This window comes from Aquila chrysaetos, unplaced genomic scaffold, assembly GCF_900496995.4.
Source record: "Aquila chrysaetos chrysaetos unplaced genomic scaffold, bAquChr1.4, whole genome shotgun sequence".
NCBI lineage: Eukaryota > Metazoa > Chordata > Aves > Accipitriformes > Accipitridae > Aquila > Aquila chrysaetos.
In genome coordinates, this window is record NW_024470384.1 from 144,254 (window position 1) to 165,113 (window position 20,860).

The window sequence follows — 20,860 nt, forward strand, 5'->3', positions numbered from 1 at the left end:
ACCGGCCGGGCGGGGTCCCGCACGCCTGCGGCCCTTCGGGGTCGGGGGGGTCGGGGGGGGGGGATGGGGGTCGGGGAGTCCGGGGCACCTGGGTCCTTTCCAGCTCCGGGAGGGGCAGCAAGGCCCAGCGTGTGGCCGGGAGGGGGGGGGCACCGCCCTTTGCCTCTTAAAAGCGGCGGGGGAGGGGCTCGGACACCTGGGTCCCGCCTGTCCCCCCAGCGCGGAATGGGGAGAAATCGGCCTGTTTTGGAGCTGCCCTGGCCGGGCCGGGAAGGGGGCTGCCCCCGGGGTGTCCGTGCCCCCCACCCCGTAGGACCCCCCCGCTCCGTTCCGGGAGGAGGACGGAGCTCCGCTGCTCCCCCGCGGGCAGAGGACCCCGGCGCCCGCTCCCCCCTCCCCCGGTGAGGGGGACCAGCCCTACGGGGACCCCGTCGCCGTGGGTACGGTCGCTATGGAGAACCCATCACCGTGGGCACCCCGTTGCTACGGGGTCTCCGTTGCCGTGGGGACCGTCTGGGGGCTGCGGCTGTTGCCCCCCCGCGACCACCCCCAACCCCTCGTGACCCCCCCCCCCCCAACAGGCTGAGGCGGGGCGGGCGGGTACGACACTTTATTTCCTTTTTTTTTTATCTTTTTGCCCCTTTTCCGCGGATTTTTCCTCCTTCCCGCTCGCGGGCGGCACCTCTGGGGGGTTTTTCCTTTTCTCCTCGGTCTGGGGGGAGGGGCCGACCCACCCCAACGGGAAATGACGTCACTACCACGTGCGGGGGTGAGGGGCGACCTGGGGGTCCCCAAATGTGCAACGCTGGTGTGAGGGGGGCCCCGAGAGCGACGCCCCCCAACATCGCAACCCCCCACCCAGGGCTTGGGGGGGGACGGGGGTCCCGAAACCGGGGTACCCAGAACTGTGGGGGGGAGTTCCCACTGCCCGGGGAGGGGCCCATTGCTGGTGGGGGGTCCCCAAATGTTGGGGGCCCCATTGCTGGTGGGGGGCCCCAACAGGGGCCCCAAAATGGGGTGAGCCCAAAAATTGGGGGGGGGGCCTGTTTCCCGGGGGGGCACTGCTGGTGGGGGTCCCGGGGGGTCCCAAAAACCCAAGGGAGAGGGCCACAAAGAGGGGATTCACCCCAGAGTGGGGGTCCCCAAAACAGGGGCCCTAATGATTGTCCCCATTTTGGGGGGCCCATTGGGGGGGGGAAGGCACACGGGGGGGGGTCTAAGGCAAATGCAATTTTGGTCCATCTGACCCCAAAACCTGGGGGCCGGGGGGGGGCTGGACCCCCCCAAACTGCCCCAAGGTAGGGGGGGCCCCATCCCATCCCCCCAACACCAAAATCAGCCAAAGGTGCAGAAAACCCCAAAATGAGCAAAATGCCCCCAAATCCCACCCCCAGCTGCCCCCTCCCTCCGGTCATGGGCCCCATGTCAGGAATTGGGGCCCCTGGTGACCCCCAGAATGCGGGGCTGGAGCAAAACTACCCAAAAAACGATAATAAAAAACACAAAATTGCCGGGGGGGGGGGAACCCCGATGGGCAAAATCAGGGAAAATTGGGGGGGGTTCCCCCAAAAAAGCACTTGGAGAACTGGGGGGGGGGGGGGGACCCAGAAAGGGGGGGTTTGACCCCAGAATGGGAAGTTTGACCCCAAGGGGGGGTGTCACTCTGGGGGTGGGCATCAAATGGGGGGGGGGTTGACCCTAAACATGGGGGGGTTCAACCCCAGAGAGGGAGGGGGACCCACAATGGGGTAGTTTGACCCCAAATGGGGAGATTGGACCAAAAAGGGGTGGGTTAACCCCAAAAGGGGGATGGGCCCCAGATGGGGGGGTCTGACCCAAAACGGGGGGGAGAGGGGTTTGACCCCAAACTCGGGGGGGGGGGGGTTTGACCCCAAGTGGGGTTGGACCCCGAAACGTGGGAGTTTGACCCCAAGGGGGGGAGGGGGGGCCTCGCCCGGGGGTAATTGCACTTAATTAAAAAAATGAGCTGGGGGAGGAGGGTCGGGGGGGACCCCAAAGCCGGGGGGGGGGGGGGGTGTTTCGGGGGATTCAGGGTGTTTCGAGCCCCCCCGGCCCCACTCGCTGGCCTGCAGCAAGGGGGCCCCCCGGCACACGCATGTGCGGTGCGTGTGCGAGTGCTGGTGACCAGTGCACAAGCATGTGCGGGGGCAGGGGGTGCACACGTGTGATGGTGCACACAGCATGGGGGGGGGGGGGCCGACGCGTTTGCGCGTGTAGTGTGACCACACGGTGCCAGGCGTGCACACGCGTGCGCAGGTGTGTGCAAACGTGTTGCGTGCACACGCAGGTGTGCACAGGTGTGGTGTGAGTGCACACGCGTGTGCTCCCCCGGGGGCCCCATCCCCCCCCGAATTGCGGCTGGGGCGGGGGGGGGCCAAACACCCCCGGGGGCCCGGGGTGACCCTGTCTGTGCCGGGGGAGTATGGGGGCTTGGGGGTGGGGGGGGTTGGGGGATCCCAGGGCGGGGACACATCAGAGAGGCCGAACCCTCATCCACGTCGGGGGGGGGTTGGGGCCCCCCCGGGGGCGGACGGCGGCGGGGGGGGGGGGCCGGGGGGGCCGGGGGGCTGCGGCTTTTTTTTGTCTTTTTTTCTCCTTTTTCCGGGCGGTTTCTCCTCGTCCGGGGGCAGCGTCAGAGGAACCAGGACTGGGGAGAGACGGGGGTCAGCGGCAGTGGTGGGGGGGGGGGGACCCCAGCCCAACCCCCCAGCCCCGCTGCGTCCCTCCAGCATCCCCCCCTGCCCCCCCAGTGGTCCCCAGGGCTGGGGCAGGGGAGGGGTGGAGTGAAGGGGGGAGGCCGGGTCCCAGCGGCGGCGTGGGGACCCAGGCGTCCGGGCGGTGCCCCCGCTCTCAGCACCGGCCTCAACGCCCAGCACATGGCGGACCCGGTGTCCAGGGGACCCAGGCGTCCAGGTGCCCCGCCCATCCTCGCGTGCCAAGCTGGGCGAGGTGCTGGCACGCCATTGGCGGCCCAGCCACCGCACCACCGTGTCCGGCCAATCGGGGCGCGCCTGCCCGCCGCAGCGCCCGCAGCCTGCCAAGGCCTGCCGGTGCCAGCCAATCCGCTGCTGGCTCCTCCCCCTCCTGCCTGCCGGTGCCAGCCAATCAGGCACCGCCTGGCTGGCCCGCCGAGGCCCCCCATTGGCTGCCAGCCCTGCCCCCCCTCCCCCCTCCCCCAGCCCATTGGCTCCGGGCCGGCACCGTGGCCTGCTCCAGCGCCAGCCAATCCGGGGCCGGCGCCACAGGGCAGGCAGCCAATCGGGCGTCGTGCCATGGCGCTGGGGGCCAATGGGGCGCCCTGCTGGGGGTCACGACCCCCAGCCCGTGGTGCCACGGCAGTGCCACGGTGACGGGGGGGGGGGGCCACAGGGTTGCCACGGTGACACTGGGGGCAGGGCCCCGCCCCACCATTGTTCCCGGCAGGGCCTGGCAATGACATCATGTCTTGTTGCCCCGGGCAACCAGACGGGTCAGACATGATGGGGGGGGGGCCCAGTCCCCCCCAGTGCCTCCCAGTTTGGCAGCAGGGGCGGGGCAGGGGGGGGTGGTGACCTGGGCCCCACTCATTAACCACCTAATTAGCCCGTGGAGGGAGAGGCAGGTGAGGACCCAGGTGTTCGGGCGTGCCCGGCCAAGGGACCCAGGCATGCAGGAGGGGACCCGGGAGCGGGGGGGGACACGGACTACGGGGGGGGGGGATTGGACAGGACACAGGCGTCCGGGGGCCCTACCTGCTGCTGGGGGAGGGTCAGAAAGTTGCCGTCGCGGGGTCCGAGGCCGACAAGGCGGGGGGCAGCGGCGGCGCCTGACGCTGCGAATGCTGCGGGGAGAGCGGGCTCAGCCCGGCCCGCACGGGCGCGTGCGACACGCGGTGCGGGCGCACGAGGCGTGGCACAGGTGCGCAGAGGCCCCTGGCGCCGTGGCAAGCACACGTGCACGCGAGCGTGCGAAAGCACCCGCGTGTGAGTGGAGCTGGGGGGGAACGTGCCCCCGCGGGTGCAAGGAGCCGGGGGCGGCTGCACACGTGCGTGCGACGGCACGGGTGAGCATGTGAGGCCGTGCATGCACAATCACATGTGTGTGCATCCAGGGCCATGTGCGTGCGCACACACCTACACGTCTGTGCCCCCCCCCAATGCACGGGAGTGCTCATGCACCCAGGGTGCCCCGTGCCGGTTGCAGAGCACCAGGACCCCCTCCCATGTGAGCCCCCCCCCCAATCAGTACTTACCTGTGGGGCCCCCCCCCCAACCCTCCTCCCTCCCCCATCTCCCCTGAGGATGGAGCCAGGAGAAGGACAATTCAAACGATCTGGGTGCCCCCCTGTCCCTGCAGGGGACCCAGGGGTCCAGGCCCTGGGCCCCCAGCAGCACAAGGGACCCAGGCATCCTGTGCCACCCCTTCCCGACCAACCCCCCCACCGAAAATGGGGTAAAAAGGGGGAAAAAATGGAGAAGGGGAAAAACGAACTGAAAATGGGGTGGATGAGGCGCCGGCGGGGACGGAGCGGACGTGCCCGGGGTCAGGGGACGGTGACGGGGGACGGTGACAGCGATGACGATGCGGAGAAGGTGATGATGCACGGGCAGCCGGGCCAGGCTGGGCCACCCTGTCACCTCGTGTCACCCCCCCCCGTGCCAGCCCCATCACCCCCTGTCACCTGCTGCGCTCCGCCCCCCCCCCCCCCCCCCCACCAGGGTCACCTTGGTGCCACCCGTGTCACCGGTGCCATCCTGTGCCTGCCTGTGCCACTGCCGGATCGTCCCAGGGCCACTGCTGCCACTCGTGCCACCGGCCCCCGAGGTCCCTGCCCGGCACCTGCAGCCCACTGCACCCCACTGCTGCACACCCCTGCACCCCACTGCTCCACCCCCCCTGCGCCGCACAGCTGCACCCCACTACTGTGCACCCCCGCACCCCACTGCTGCACCCCATCGCTGTACCCCTGCACCCCAGTGCTCCACCCCCTACGCCCCACTGCTGCACCTTGCTGCTCTACCCCCCGCGTACTACTGCTGCACCCTTTGCACCCCAGCTCTGCATCCCCCCCACCCCATTGCTGCACCCCCTGCACCGCTTCCTGCCCCCCATGGCCCAGGTCCCGGCTGCGGGTGCAGTGGGGTGCAGTGGGGCGCAGTGGGGCGCAGGTGGCGGGGACTTACGGGGTGCCGCGGGCGCTCCGCCCTGGGGGCCGCTGGGGGCTTTGGGCTCCGGCGGGGGCAGGGGCAAGGGCCGGGCCAGGGGGGCCCCCGCAGCCCCCCCGGCCCGGCCCTGCGCCCCGCACGGCTGCAACGAGAACACGGTGACGGGCACCCGGCACCCAGGGACCCCCGGGACCCCCAGTGCGGGGGCGTGGGGACGGTGGAGTGGCACGGAGGGGGCAGCAGCACAGGGTGGCACGGGGGACACGGGGGCCATTGCACCGGGGGGGGGGGGGGGGGGGGCCTTGCACATGGCACAGGGGCACGTGGGGGAGTCCCCAGGGTGGGGGGGTCCCCAGCGCGGGGGTCCCCGTCACTCCCCTCCTGGCCCCTCCGCGGCAGTCGGCACGGCTGGCGGGTCTCGTTTGCATACAAGCTCCGCCCCCCGTGCTGTATTTGCATGCCGGCCCCGCCCCTGTAACCGTATTTGCATAAAGCCCCACCTCTTTGCACTCCGGCACCGCCTCTGCTGCCTCATTTGCATACAGACTCCACCTCCTGGCCCTCATTTGCATCTAGGTCACACCTCCAGGGAATTGTCCTGCACAGGCCCCGCCTCCCCCGGCCTAATTTGCTTACAAGCCCCACCTCCAGGGAACTACCCTGAACAAGCCCCGCCTCCTGTGCCTCATTTACATACATCCCCGCCCCCAGGGCGCCCGTTGCCGCGGAGACCAGGCGCCGCTCCGGTCCCTCGGGAGCGGCGCTGGGAGCAGCGTCTGGTCCCAGCGCCCCGCACTGGTCCCGGCCCCGCAGAGCCCCGAGCGCGGGGTCGGGCCGGGGAGGGCGGGAGGGGGGCAGCGTCCCCGCAGCATCACCGCATCCACACGTCCCACGTCACCATGTCCCTACGTCCCCTGTGCCCCCCGCCCCATCCCCGCAGCGTCACCGCATCCACACGTCCCGCGTCACCGTGTCCCTACGTCCCCTGTGCCCCCCGCCCCATCCCCACAGCGTCCCCCGTCCCCATCCCACCTGGGGGCCCTGGGCGGCGCCGTCGGCGCAGACGAACTGGACGAAGTCCTTGAGCGAGTCCTGCCCGTGGTGGTAGCGGATGGTGGGGTGGGCGAAGTAGGGGCTCGACTGGGGCAGGAGGGACCCCGACGGGAAGTGCAGCGCCGAGGCTGTGGCCCGCGGGCTGCCTGCAGGGACCCTCAGCGCCAGCACAGGCGGCCGCGGGACCCACGCGTCCGGGGATGCAGGACCCGGGGTCCGGAGCCCTCCCAGGACCCAGGCGTTCGGGGGGGGGATGGGGACAGGACCCAGGTGGCCAGGGACATGTTGCCCCCACCCCCCACCCCGGCCTAGGCCCGGACCCTCAGTCCCACCCTGTGTTCACCCACCAGTGCCCAGGTGGGACCCAGGTGTCCGGGGCCAACCCGACCCCTCCAGACTGGGGATCCCAAGGAGCTGGGGGGCACGGGGGGTTTGGAGGGGTGAGGCAGTGCGGGGGGCCAGGGGTCTCGGGGGAAGGCAGGGGGTGCCCAGGGGGGACGGGGGTCCCTGGGGGTCCCGGGGGGGTGGGGTCTCACCGGGGCGGACGCCGGCCAGGACAGGCAGGGGGTGGTGGCCGAAGGCCATGCGGGGGGCAGCCCCGTGCCCCGAGAGGGCGCTGCAGAAATCCAACTTCCCCGACTTCTTCAGCGCCGCCGGGCCTGGGGGGGCCGGGGGGAGTCGGGGGGGCACCCGGATCCCGGACCCCCCACAGCCCCCTGGGGACCCCCCTGGACCCCCAAATGTCTCCCAGACCCCAGCGTCCCCCCCCAGGCCTCCTGGCACAGAGCAGCCCCCCCCCCAGCTCTCAGGGAACCCCCATGGCCCCCCACTGATGCCCTGCACCCCGTAGCCCCCCCACCCCGAGGCCCCTGCATGCCCATAGCCCTCCTTTGCCCTTTACCTCCCATGTTTCCCGCCCCGCAATGTCCCTCCCCATGTCCTCTTGTCACCGACCCATGTCCACATCCGCCCCCAGGAACCCCCTGTGTCCCTCCACGTCCCCCTTGTCACCCCCCTCCATGTCCACATGCCCCTCCCATGTCACCCACCGGTGTCAACGTCCCCCCCCCAGGGCCCCTGGCTGCTGCCAGGGGCTGGGGACCGCCCTGGCCCAGGGTAGAAGACGTCGTCCCCAGGACCCTCCAGGTCCCCCTCATCCAGCGCCTTGGGGCGCTTTGGGCCGCTGCGGGGACAGGTGTGTCACCTCCGGGGATGGGGGCATCACCCCCCCCACCCTCCCAAGCAGTGTCACCCACCAAGAACTGGAGCACCACCCCACACTGGGGACACAGGGATGTATGGGACTCCTGAAGGGTGCCCAGCTTGGGGGGGTATAGGGTATCCCAGGGGCTTATGGGCATCCCAGGGAGTTATGGGGGTCCTGGGGGTGTCCCAAGGGGGTTATTGGGGTGGTTAGGGAGGGTTCCAGGGGGGCTAAGGGGGTTATTGGGGGATCCCGGGTGGGGGTGAAAGGGGGTTACGGGGGTCCCAAGGGTTATGGGGGATCCCGTGGGGTTACAGGGGGTCCCGGGGTACCTGGCAGCTGGGGGCCCCAGGGGCCGGCGGCCGAGGGCGACGGGGCTGATGTTGTAGTAGCCCCCCGGGCTCTCCAGGTCAGCCAGCGAGAAGTTGGGGCCCGACGCCGTCGCCACAGGGGCTGGGGGACACAGGGGACTTGGAGGACCCGCATGGGACCTCCCCCGCACCCTGAGCCACCCTCATGTCCCCCATGACTCCACGTCCCACGCCCCCACCTCGCCCCGTTCCCACAACACACTTGTGTTCCCTTGTCCCCCACATCCCATCCCTCCCCCTGCCCCTGTCCCCCCATGTCCCCGCCATGTCCCCACCCCCCATGTCCCCACTTACTCTGGGACACCCTCACCAGCTCTGTCACGTTCCAGACACCCGACGTCACAAAGCAGTCCTGGAAGGTCAGGTGCCCTGGGGAGACGGGACATGGGGGACATGGGGGGACACCGCGCTAGGGGGGCACAGGGACTGGGGACACGAGCACACAGGGCCGGGTCACCACGGGGACAGAGGGCGCTGGGGGGCACCGGGAGCACGAGGCGGCCGCAGGGGGTGGCACTGGGAGGGCCCAGCGGACCGTGGGGGTGGTGCTGGAGGCACCGGGGGCTCACCGTTGGGCAGTGGTTTGATGTCCGCGTCTCCCTGGGGGTTTGAACTGTCGGATTGTCCGGAGTCTGCAGGAGAGATGGGGTCAGGCCCGGACGCCGGGGTCCCCCCGGACGCTGGGGTCCCCGTCCCGCCCTCGGGGAGGGGCAGCCCCAGACGACCGGGTCCCAGCACTGAAGGGCCCCTTGTTCCCGCAGGGTCGTTCGAGGTGAACGTCCGCCGGGACCTCAGCTGCGCCCGGGCAGCGCCCGCAGCCCCCGTCCTCCGCGGGACCCAGGCGTCCGGGTGCCCCCCGCCCCATACAGGACCCAGGCGTCCGGGTGCCCGCACCCCCGAGGGGACCCAGGCGTCCGGGTGCTCCTTGGCCGGGTGATGGGGGGGATGCAGCAGCCGCAGGGGGCTGGGGGGGGGGCTGGGGCTGGCAGGGGGCCGGGCCGGGCTGGGCCGGGGGGGGCCGGGGGCCGCCGTGGGGCCGGGCCGGGGGCCAGGAATGCGCTGGCCCCCCGCCAACGGGCAGCGCCAACAAAGCAGCCATTGTCTGCGCCGAGTGGGGGGGCGCCCGGACGCCTGGGTCCCCCCCCAGCACCCCCCCGTACGGCTGGGTGCCCCCCCCCCCCCCCCCCCGGCGGCAACCCCCATCTGCCCCGGACACCTGGGTCTCCCCAGCACCCCCGCCCCAGACGTCTGGGTGTCCCATCCCCCCTGCACCCCCCCCCCATTCCCGATGCCCGGGTCCTCCCCAGCACCCCCACGCTCCCCATGGGGGCCCAGGGCTCCCTTCACCCCCCCTGTCCCGGGGCCCCTGGCGTCCAGGCAGGGGAGGGGCAGCAGGACAGGTCCCCTCCCCCGTTTTGGCCCCGCCGCGTCACCCCGCGGAGTCAGGGGTCAGCAGGGCACGTGCTGGGTCTCGACCTCCGCAGGGGGGGTCGCGTGGCAGGCACGTGCCACCCCACCCCCACCGCCCGCCTGGACGCCTGGGTCCTCCTCCCGCAGCCCCCGGACTCAGGGCAGACCCCGATGCTGGGTCCCGGGAGCAGGGGGGCCCAGGCGCTCTCGGGACCCCCATCCCGCAGCCCCCCTCTGTGCCTCAGTTTCCCCCCCAAGCCCCGAGCTGGACCCAGCAGGTCCCCATGTCCCTACAGGTCCCCAGCCCCACAGCAGCCCCACAGCCTCCCCGCATCCCCAGCCCCAGCGGGGGGTTCAGGTGCTGTTGGGCAGCTGCGCCCCGACCCCCCCCGCGGGGCCCCTCCCCCCGCACCTGCGTCCCCCGGACTCAGGCGTCCGGGAGGGGACCCAGGCATTTGGGCGGCGCCAGCAGCAACTGCGTGCGTCACCCGTGCAGCCCCCCGCAGCCCCTATGGATCCTGCGACCCACGGGGACCCCTACAGCTGCCTGCAGCCTGACAGGCCCTATAGACCCGCCTGGAGCCCTACAGACCCCCCAGACACACAGAGGTCCTGGCGGAGCCCTATAGAGCCTACGGAGCCCTATAGCTCCACCTGCACCCCGAGACCCCAGAGACGTACAGACCCTACGGGTCCTCCTGCGGGCACCCACAAACTCAGAGAGACATGTATGGACCTCCCCCCTCAAAGCGTGGAGCTGGATCCCCCGACAGGGAAAGGGACCTCAGTGTCCAGGCGTGCCCCCCAAAAAGGCAGGCAGGGGGTGGCAGGGGGGCACCACCAGCATGGCCACGGGGCACACGCATGTGCAAGACAAGAACGGGGGCAGGTCGGGGGGTCCCTAGCATAGGGGGGGGGGCTATTGCAGAGGGTGTGGCACACCATGGCATGGGGGGGTCCCTGTCACGGGGGGGGCTATTGCAGGGGGGGTGGCACACCATGGTATGGGGGTCCCCAGCATGGAGGGGGTCCCCATCCCAGGAGGGTCCCGCTGCGGGGCTGCGGTGCCGCAGCGCGTTTCGGGTGCCAACAAGCGCCGCCATCTTACGCACAGGGGGGGTTGGCACCGCGCCCCCCCCGGCCTGCAGCAGCCAAAGGGCCCCCGGCGGGGGGGGCGAGGGGGGATGCCAGGGGGGGCCAGGGGCCGGGGCCGCGCACGGGGCCTCGTGCCGCGCATGGGGGCACGGTGCCAACCGGGGCCATTTTGGCGGTGCCGGGCAGGAGCTGCATTGGGGATTTGAGCCCCCCCCCCCAGCCAGGCAGCATAGGGGGTGGGGGTGTGTGAGGGGGGCTGCAGGGCCCCCCCGCGGACATGCTCAGATTTGGCACATGGGCCTGGGGGGGGGATTTGTCCGGGGGGTTGTCTGGGGGGGGGGGGGGGGGGGGGGCGGCGGGATACACATCCCAGACTGCCCCTTCCTTCACCCCCCAATGCACACGAGGGACCCAGGCGTCCAGGCACACCCCCCAGCAAGGACCCAAGCATCTGGGAGCCGACCCTAAGCACCGGTAAAGCAGCCCAAAATCCCTCGCTCCAGCCCCAGAATTACACCTCTCCCTGGCAGCGAAGACGGGACCAAGTGTCCAGGCTGGGGTCCCCCCTCCACGCACACACACACGGCTCTGCCCCTGTGGCCCCCATACACGCGCGTCCCCGTCACAGCCCCTGCGGCACTAGGCACGCGTGTCCCCCCACGCTGGCTCAGTGCACACATGTGTGTGCGCTGCCGGTGCCCCACAGGCATGAGGGCCGGGTGCCTGTTGCGCGCCCACGGCCCAGCCAGGGCAAAAGCATCCGCTGGGAGCCCGGCCCATGGCACGGCACGGCTCGGTGCACGGCAGAGCTCAGTGGACGGCACGGCTCGGGGCTTAGTGTACGGCACTGCTGGGTGCATGGCGTGGCTCAGCGCTCGGTGCACGGCAGAGCACGGTGCAGTGCAGAGCCCGGTGCACGGCACAGCTCGGGGCTTGGTCCAGCGCCCAGCTCGGTGCACGGCACGGCTCCGTGCACAGCTCACGGTGCACAGTCTGGCACAGCGCATGGCACACGGCTTGGCACGCGGCACACAGCACGCGGCGCGTGCTTTGGCACACGGTGCGGCTTTGTGCGAGGCACGCGGGGGCCAGCACCCCCGGCCGGGGCCACCCCAGGTGGGCATGGGGAGGGGGCCGGGGAGGGCCGCAGGTGGAAGGGGGGCCCCGGGCAGCTGCACAGAACCACTGACACTGCTCCGGCCCCAGGGCTGCCACAGACCCAGGCCAGCCCCGTTGCAGGATCCCTCCAGCACCCACTGGGGCTGTGGGTGCACCCAGGACATCGCGGGGGGACGGTGGCCCCAGGGCGCCTCTGGAGCTGGGGGGGGGCACAGCCGGGAGCCTCAGCCCGCAGTCCTGGCATGCACAGCGGCTCCCGCCGCCCCCCGGCCGCACCGTCGGCTCCGGCTCAGCCCCCCACGCTCCCCGCCGGTGGCACTCACCAGGTGCGTGGACGAAGTAGGCCAGGTAGAGGTCGAGCTCCTTGATGGTGACGCCAATGTGGTGGGGCTGGACGCAGAGGCCGGGGCTGGCACACTGGGGCGCCTTGGCCAGGCGCTCACCATCGGTGCTCTCCAGGGGGACGCCCTTGAAGAGGATGACCATCACGAGGTCCAGGCGCCAGACCTTGTCGGCCTGGCGCAGGCAGTCGATGCGGCGGATCTTGCCCTTCTGGTCAGGGTTGGAGAGGACGCAGCAGGGCGCCTTCTTGCCGGTGACGGAGAGCACGAAGTCCTCGCGGCACTCGGGCCGGATGTCCTTGCGCAGCTTGGCCAGGAGGCGCGAGGCCCACTTCTGCTTGACCTCAGGCTTCTCGCCCAGCAGCTCGTCCTTGACGGCGCGCTCCTCCTCCTTCGACATCCGCTTCTCGTGCTTCTTGAAGTACTTGCGCTTGCGGGCCTGCAGGTTGAACCAGGTGTAGGAGAAGGCCCGGACGTGGGGCAGCAGCGCCTCGATGAAGGGGTGGAACTCATCCTGTGGGGCAGGGCGGCGTCAGTGGGGTGGCTGCCGTGGGGTGGCCGCGGCCCCAGCAGCTCCTGGGGGACCTCCATCCTGCACAGGGAGCTCCTGGGGGGACGGCCCCATCCCACACAGCGGGAGCATCCCTGGGCATGGCCCCATCCTGCACAGGGAGCACCCGGGCGGATGCCCGTGCCGGGCAGGGGGAGCATCCCCAGACACGGCCGCATCCTGTGCAGGGAGGGCTCCCAAGGGCACCCCAGTCCTGTGCAGGGAGAGCATCCCTAGGCACGGCCCCATCCTGCGCAGGGAGAGCATCCCCAGGCACGGCCCCATCCCAGCCCCTGGGGATGCTCAGCTCAGCCCTGGGCATCGCTGGGGGCCGGGGCTGCAGGATCCAGCCCCGAGAATGGCCCTGCGGGGCTGGGGGACTGGGGCAGCCCCGGCCCGGGGGGACGTGCTGGGCTCCCGGTGCCCAACTGCCTCCGGGAACGAGTCGGCTCCCAGCCCCGCACGGCCCTGCGGTGCTGCCGTGTCCCCATGTCCCCGGCCTCGCTCAGCTCTGGGTCCCCGTTCAGACCCTGTCCCAGCCCCGCTCAGGCCCCGTCTCGGTGCAGCCCCGTCCCCACCCGCCGTATCGCCACAGCCCCGGGCCCCGTCCGTCCCCATCCGGCTCCCGGTGACGCTCCCGCTGCCGTCGGGGCTCGGCTGCCTCGGCACGTCCCCAAGCCGCCCGCCCGGTCCCCGTCCCCAGAGCCGGTCCCTGCTGCCAGCCCCATCCCCGGTGCCACCGATCACCATCCCCGTCCCCATCAGTCCCCGTCCCCGGTACCACCCCCTGTCCCCTGTCCCCGCTGCCAGCGCCACCGGTCCCCGTCCCCTGTCCCCGCTCGCTGGTGCCGTCGGTCCCCGGCCCCATCCCCGGCCCCAGCGCCACCAGCGCCTGTCCCCGGTCCCTGTCCCCGGAGCCGCCGGTCCCGTCCCATCCCGTCCCGTCCCCGTCCGTACCATCGCGGCGGCTCATCCCGGCCGTGGGCAGCTGCCAGTCGGGCCCCGGCGGGGCAGAACCGGGGGCGACAGACGGGGACGGGAGGCGCTACCGGGGGGGAAGGGGTTAACGGGGGCTACCGGAGGGGGGGGGCGGGTCCGGGGGGCGGACACTGCGGGGGGGCTCAGGTACCGGGGGTCCCGGTCACCTGGAGGGGACCCAGCCGCCGGGACAGCGCGGGTCCCGGGGCGCGGGGGGTCCCTGTCGGGGGGGTCCCGGTCCGGGGGTCCCGGTGCCGCCGCGGGGCCGCCGCAGCCGCCGCCGCCGCCGCCGCCGCCGGGCGCGGAGCGCGCGGAGCCGCCGCGGCCCCTTTTGCACCGGGACCGGCGCGGCGGCGGCCAATGGGTGCGCAGCGCGCGGGGGGAGCGGCCGCCCCATTGGCCAGGCCGGGGGGGGGGGGGGGCCGGGGGGGGCGGCGGAGTTCGGGGCCGGGACACGGGGAGGGGGGGGGCCGGGGGCAGCGGGACGGAGCGGGCCCGGGCGCGTGCGGGCGGGCGTGCACCGGGCGCGCTCCGGCGGGGCCGCGCGTGTGCCCCGCGAGCCCCGTGCGTGCGCCACGCGTGTGCAACGCGAGCCCCGTGCAAGGGCCGTGCAAGGCGGCCGGCGGGACAGAGCCCCGGTGCACCCGCGGCCCCGGGGGCTTCGCCAAAACACGGGGATCTGCACCCGAAGCCGTGCCGGGGGGGGGGCGGGGAGTCACCGAGCCCCCCCGGCCGCAATCCTTCCGCCAAAGCCCCGCGCAAGGGGGTCGAGCGAGGACGCCGGGGCCGCGCGTGCACGAGGGGCCCGTCCCGGGGGTCCGGCCCCCCCCGACACACCCCGAGAGGGGGAAGGCCCCGGATTTTGGCCGCTTTCCCTGGCCCTGTGGCGGCCCCAGCGCGGAACGGCCCAAAAACCTCCGTTTCTGCCCCCAAATCCCCGACGCGGCGCTTGGAGCCAACACCCCCCCCCCCCCCGCCCCATAATTAATTCCCTCTGTGCAAAGAAAAAACCCAAAATTTGGGCGTTTCGTTGGCGGGGCCGGGTGGAGGCTCCCGCGCATCGGTGCCCGCGCACCTCCCCAGCCCCAAACCTCGCAGCTTTCGCCCCAAAACCACCGCAGGGACGGGGGGGGGGCCACATACGACATGGCTTCCCGGCCCCCACCCCTTCCTGCCCTGTTTTGCTTTGCAAAACCCATGAAATGGGACGCAGCGGCACTGGCACGGGGGTGGGGGGGGGCATGGGAAGAGGGGGCACCTGGGGGATCCTGCACCCCCCCCCCCGAGGGGGTTGCACGAGGGGTCATAATTCGCACAAGGGGTCGTGGCTGCACATGACAGCTCCGCTCACAGCACCCCCGGCTGAGCCACCCGCTGGGGTAGGGGGGGACCCAGGCGTCTGGGCCCCCTCCACCCCACAGCCCCCTCCCCTCCCACCTGGCTGCAGAGGACCCAGGCGTCCGGGCCCACCAGCACCTGCTTGGGCACGAGGAGGGCTCCCCGATGCCTGGGTCCACCTGGACACCTGGGTCCCCTCCCGAACACCTGGGTCCCCTCCATGCCTCAGGGAGGGCACTGGGGTGGGTTGGGCTGGCAGAGGGGGAGTCGGTGGCCCGAACACCTGGGACCCCCAGCAGCCCCGGCAAAGACAAAGAGCCGCCAGGTCAGGCCCATGCCGCCTGGATGCCTGGGTACGCCCCGAACGCCTGGGTCCCCTCCCAAACGCCTGGGTCCCCTCCCCGCCCCTCCACGGGGAAGCTGGGACGAGCGTGGAAGGATCTAGAGCCTTGGCCACCGGGGTCTGCCTGGACATCAGGGTCCGTGCCAGAGGCCGGGGTCCCCTCCCGGACGCCAGGGTCCGCGCTGAGGCGGGGTCCGGCCCCAGTGCCGCCAGGCTGCCATTGGCTGTGCCGGCCCCGCATTGAGCCGCAGTCTCGGGCGAAGCCACGTCGCCGCGTCCGCAGCTGCGAGCGCCCGGCAAAGCGCCAGCGCGGCGGCGGGGGGGGCGGCGCCGGATCGGGAGGGAAAAGCCCAGAAAAAACAGAAAAGAGGGAAAAAAAAGAAAAAAAAAAAAAAAAAAACACCCCCCCGCTCAGCCCCCCCGCCCCGGCAGCGCCCGCCCTCCCGCACTGCTGCCAGCTCCCCCCGGCCCCTCGGCTTCGCCGCGAGAGAAAACAGCCCAAAACAGCCGGAATTGCCGCCAAAAATCCCCCCGGCGGCCCCTGACGCTGCTGCCAAGACCCTCCCGTGCGGGGGGGGGGGGGGGGGGGGAGGCCGGGGGGGGGCGAGCGAGGGGCGTCCTGGACCCCCGGGCAGGGGAGGGGGAGCAGCCACGAGGGACCCCGGCACCAGGCCGGGAGCTGCTGGGACCCAGGCGTCCTGGCGGCCTCAGAGAGAACGTGCCGGATGGTCCTGGCAGGGGACTCAGGCATCCGGGGGGGACCTAGGCATTCGGGGGGGACCCAGGCGTCCAGGGGGGGACGGACGCAGGCGTCCGGGCTGTGCATAGGAAGCTGCCTGCCTGCTCCCCTGCCCGCAGCCACGTGGAGGACCCAGGCGTCCGGGCTGCTCGAGGGGAACCCAGGCGTCTGGGCCCCCCCTCCTTCCCCACACAGCACAGCTGGGGATGGGACCCAGGCATCCGGGCCATGCTGGGGGGCCGGGGGGGTCACGGGCACTGGGGGGGGACATGCCGCAGTGGCTCGAGGCGGTGCCGCAGCGCGCAGGGCCGATGCAGTTTGGCACCAGTGGACCCAGGCGTCCGGGCGTGCCTCCCCCCACCAGCTGGGGAGGGAACCCAGGCGTTCGGGCTGCCCCCCACCCCCTTCAACCCCACTCCCTCCCCAGAGCGGACCCAGGCATCCCGGCCCCCCCCCCCCCGTGGCCTCCTGCCAGGCCGGGCCGGGGGGGCCCCGCGGTGCTGCCGCGTCCAAGAAAGCTTTTTGTGGCCCATCAATAATTCAGGCCCCCCCCCTAGCCCGGCCAAGGGCTCCTCCATTATTGATGCTGCCAGCACAGCCCCGCGGCTGGGGGACATGGGGGAGACATGGGGGGACGCAGGGAGGGGGATCAGCAAAGCCATGAGTGCCGCAACACGGGGGTGCGGCAGCACAGACAGTGAAGCACACGCACACGTCTCGCCATGCGTGTGCGGGGCCCGCACAGCACGCACACGCCTCGCCACGCACATGGCTCCTCGCACGCGCAGGCGGCACGCGTGCCGCACAGACACGCGGCACAACGGCACGCGAACACACCACGCGCAGGCAGCGCACGCCACGCACACGCACCCCCCCGGCATGGCACCCACGCGTGTCGCCCGCCCCCGCCTCGCACGGCCCCGGGCGCCTCGCACGGCCTCGCACGGCCTCGCACGTGGCGGGGGGGGGCGGTGCCTCCCCCGCACCGATTGCATCAGCCGGCGGCGCAGCCCCGCACGGCCACGCGTGGGGCAGAGGGCCCTTGCACATGCCTCACACGCTGGCACAGGCATGCACACACACGCACTGCACCTTGCACATGTGTTTTGCACACCTGGTACACGCAGGGATGCAACACGGGCAGTGTGGGAGTGCACCCATACACAGAGGCACCATGTACGCATGTTGCACACACGCTGCACAGGGAGACGCACACGGAGCGTGCAGGCGCAGCTGCCACGTGTGCACGTCGCCTGCACACGTATCGCACACATGGTGCATGTATGGCACATGCACATGCACCCCATTACATATGTATGCACCTAGCCCCTGTGACGCACGTGCGCATCCTCTCTCCTCATCACATATACCTGCACCCCATTACATATGTGTGCACATCCCCACCGTTACACACGTGTGAACCCCGCCCCACCGCTGGGCACTTTCAGCCCTTTGCACGCCCCAGCCCCTACAGCCTAAGGTGCGCCGCCCTGGTCCTCACTGAGCCCTATAGGCGCCAGAAGGGCTGGCTGCCGGCTGGGGGGGGGGGCACAGTTTGGGGGGTGTTGGAGCACTTCATGCCCCTTCCATTCCCCCCCAGCCCCCCGAGGCAGCTTGCACCCTCTGCAGGTCCTGGCGCTAGCGGGGCCGAACCTAAGAGCTGCGGGTGCAGGGCACACCCCGTGGCACCGGGGGAGTACCCTGCAGCGATGGGCACCGCCACAGCCTGCGGCAACAGGCCCCGCAGCAGCGCCGTGCCATGCTGGGCTGTGCCGTGCTGCAGGCGCTGGGGCACATCCCAAACCTGCGCCACACGACTTCCCCTGACACCACGTCCTGCCCCGGCACCCTGCTTGGCAGCACACCCTCAGCTACGGTCTGCTGCCCTGGGCACGCGGTGCACTGCCGATCACATATGTCTCACATATGCGTCCTGTACATGGCACGTGCACAGTGTGCCCCCCAGCCCAGGCTGCACTGAACCCCCAAATGCGCGTTACGTTATGTGCCGTGATGTGCGCATCGCACCCACAGTGTGCGGCACATTGCGACCCACCGTCAGCAGCACCTTGTGCTCTGTGCCATACCCTGCGCCGGCCACAGCACTGTCTTGCGCCGCACCCTGCACCACACCAGCCACAGCACCCTGCACCGGGCATGGCACCGAGCACGGCACCGTGCACTGCACCCGCCTATACCACACGGCTATAGGGGTTGGTGATGTATGTGTTGCTGTGGCCATCACCCCACGCCCCCAGGGTGGAGGCTACAGGGGCTGGGGACAGGCAACCCCCTCATCTCCCATGGTGCACGTTGGGCTGCCTCCCCCCACAGGAGTTGTGCAGGCACGGGGAAGGCTATGTGTTTTCCCCTGTGCTTTGCAGAGGAAATGGCCACGGGGGCATTTTGTGCAGCTGGGGGGTTCCGTGGGTGCCCCTGCTCCACCCCAGGAGTCACCAGGTACTGACAGTAACGGTGATGTCGTGACAGTGAGGATGAGGGCAACCCACGTCACTCCCACGCTGTGCTACGTCCCCCAGGGTCTGGCCCAGGGCAGGGGGTGGCTCCGTGTGGCCAGGAGCCCTCGACTGGGGGGGCCTGGGGGAACCCTGGCCCAGCAAGCAGCCATGGCACTGACAACTGGAACCTGGTGCTGGGCTGGGGGCTGCATCCTGCTGGGGGCTGGGGCCATACATGCCGCCACGGGGGTTTCACCCCGGAGGCTGCAGGCTACAGCACATAGAGAGCGGCCACTGCCTGTTACACCGGCTATAGGGGACGGGGACTGTAGGGGACGGCGACTGGTGCTGCGCCAGTGGCAGATGAGGTACAGACCATGCCTGGTTGGCCACGGGGCCCAGTGGCAGGAGCTGCCGCTATACGTGCCACTATACGTGCTGCTATAGGTGCCGCTATGCGTGCTGCTATCCGTGCCCATGGCTGGGCACAGCGGCCAGATCCTGCGTGCGCTGGGGGCCTGGCCCTGCGCCGGGGCGGGAGGGGGGGAAGGGGGGGGCGGGATGATGGCACCAGCCCAAAACCGCCCAGAAACGGCTCAAAAGGGAAAGGGGGGTGAGAAGGGAGCACATGCATGTGAGCGTGCGGTGCCAGTGTGCACACGCACGGAAACACTTTGGCACACTCAGGATTGGGCCCGTGAGGCTGCTGTGCATACGTGTGTGCATGCACATGTGTGCACAGTGTGAGACTGCGGGTATGCACAGGGGTGTGCACACATGTGCAGAGTGCAATTGTGCACACACACCAGCAAGCACATACATGTGACTGTGTGTGCATGCAGGAGCACGTGTGTGCAATTGTGTGTGCAGGAGGGAGCACACGCCTGTGTGCTGGCATGGGCAGGCTGGCTCACAGGCGCGTTGCTGGCGTGTGCAGGCAGGGGCACACGCATGTGCAATGGCGTGTTGCTGGCGCGTGCACACGCGTGTGCGGGGCGGGCGCCGAAGCTGCGAGAAGCGCCGCTGGCCGCCCGCCCAGACACAACCGGCCGCCAAAACCGCCCCGAAAAGCGGGAGAAAAGGGCAACGGCGGGGGGGGGAGCAGCAACGCCCGGCGGGGGGGGGGGCCGGGCCGCCTGAGCGACTACAGCAGGACCCCGGGGGGACCCCAGGACAGCCGGGGGGGGGGGGGGAGACCCCCAAAGGGACCCCCGTGCCACAGCCCCCGAGACGTGCCCCCACCCAGAGCGCCCGACGTCGCCCCTCCCCACGGACCCCCCTGTCCCCACGGACCCCCGCAGCCGCCCAGCAGCGACCCCCCCCTCCCCACGGCCCCCCACGACACCCCAACAACCTCCCCAGGACGAGGCGTCCCCCAGCCCTGGTGCCCCCACGGGGGCCTCACCCTCACCCGGTCCCCCGGAGCCCCCCGGCAGCCCTCCTATGGGCCCCGGGGGCCACACCCCCCCGGGGCCGGGATTCAGCCCGTCCCGGCGGTGCCCACAGGCACAAAACACCCCGTGGGCCCCCACTGCCCAGTCCCGCGGGGGCTCATGGGCAACACCTCCCGTGGGCCAAACGCCCCCCACTTCCCCGTGGGTGACCCCTGCCACGTCTCCCCCCGCCGCAGGAAGGGGCTTCGCGGCGACACGGGGCCGGGGGATCCCGGGGCGCAGCCCCACTCCGGACCGAGTCCCCCCGCACCGGGCAGGGCACAACCGGGCCCCCCCCGCACTGGCGGCCCGGCCGGGGCCGCTCCGGGACGCAGCGTCGCGGGCACCGGCCTGAGGCGGCAGCAGCCCCGAACTGGACCAGCCCCCCCCCCCGGCAGCCGCGCACCGGGAGCGGCCCCGGCGCTCACCCGGGGCCCCGGCGCCGGCGGAGGAAGCGGAGTCGCCGCCCGCCCGGTACCGGCAACCGGGGAAGGGTCGCACCCCCACCCACTGCACCCCCATTTTGGGGGGCGCAGCCGTTCGCGGCGCGCAGCAAAGCCGGGACCGGACCCCCCTCTACGGACCCGCCGATACCGTACGCCCCCCGTTACCAGACCCCCCGCTCCCGGCCGTACCTGGGTGAGGCAGTACGGGGAGTACATGGCGGCGGTGTCAGCCGCGGCGGGGCATGGCGGGGAGAGGGGTCCGGGGATGCCGGGGGTCCCGGGTCCGGGGGTGCCGGTGCCGGCAGCGCGCGGGGAAAGTTTGCCCGAAGTTGGCGCCCGCCGCACTTTTGCCGCGGGAAGCGCCGAGCCGGCCCCGCCCCCGCCAAGCCCCGCCCCCTGTCCCACCCCCTCCCCGCCCCCGCCGGACCCGGGTCCGCCCACACGCGGTGGGGCCCCGCCCCCTCTATCGCGGGACACGCCCCCGCCCCTGTGGACACGCCCCCGCCGGGATGGGCCCCGCCCCTGCCGGGACGGACGGGGGGGGGACCACGGGGGAGGGGTGACGGGGGACGGGGGTCGTGGGGACACGGGTCCCCCACCTGCCCCCTCTGCGGCCCCGTCCCCGCACGCCCCCCCCCGGTGCGGGCACCCGCAGCCACAGGGCCCTGGCGGGTGAGAGGACCCGGGAGCCGCTGCGGGTCCCCGCTGGTGACAGTGACAGCAACAGCGGTGGCAGCGGGGAGAGAGGCAGCGCGGTCCGGTCACGGCCGCGGTGACCGTGCCGTGACGGCGGCGGTGGCACCCACAGTGCCGGTG

General features: G+C 71.8%; 1 protein-coding gene across 6 annotated transcripts; it reads right to left on the minus strand.

The window, feature by feature from the left end:
- Positions 1–594: 594 nt before the first annotated feature.
- NFIX (nuclear factor I X) lies at positions 595–20,424 on the minus strand. Of its 6 annotated transcripts, XM_030006387.1 has the most exons (11): positions 20,234–20,422; positions 11,741–12,272; positions 8,363–8,425; positions 8,088–8,162; positions 7,755–7,875; positions 7,268–7,401; positions 6,755–6,877; positions 6,198–6,364; positions 5,184–5,307; positions 3,753–3,841; positions 595–2,668 (listed from the first exon to the last, which is right to left on the minus strand). In XM_030006387.1, the coding sequence occupies exons 1-11, from the start codon at positions 20,258–20,260 to the stop codon at positions 2,654–2,656; spliced, it is 1,470 nt and encodes a 489-aa protein (XP_029862247.1). In that variant the 5' UTR covers positions 20,261–20,422; the 3' UTR covers positions 595–2,653. The 6 variants fall into 6 exon arrangements, with proteins under 6 accessions (XP_029862247.1, XP_029862245.1, XP_029862244.1 ...); XM_030006385.2 differs by lacking the exon at positions 5,184–5,307 and having other exon boundaries at positions 6,198–6,257; positions 20,234–20,424; XM_030006384.2 differs by lacking the exon at positions 5,184–5,307 and having other exon boundaries at positions 11,741–12,197; positions 20,234–20,419.
- Between the last annotated feature and the right edge of the window lie 436 nt (positions 20,425–20,860).

Bases quoted from the DNA above. Each gene is read 5' to 3' on its own strand.
- NFIX (XM_030006387.1), bottom strand. From the start codon at position 20,260: ATGTACTCCCCGTACTGCCTCACCCAG. The intron at 8,426-11,740 runs GTGAGTGCCACC...TCTCTCCTGCAG, and splicing joins CTACTTCGTCCACGCACCTG to ACTCCGGACAATCCGACAGT. The intron at 7,876-8,087 runs GTAAGTGGGGAC...TGTGTCCCCCAG, and splicing joins GCTGGTGAGGGTGTCCCAGA to CCCCTGTGGCGACGGCGTCG.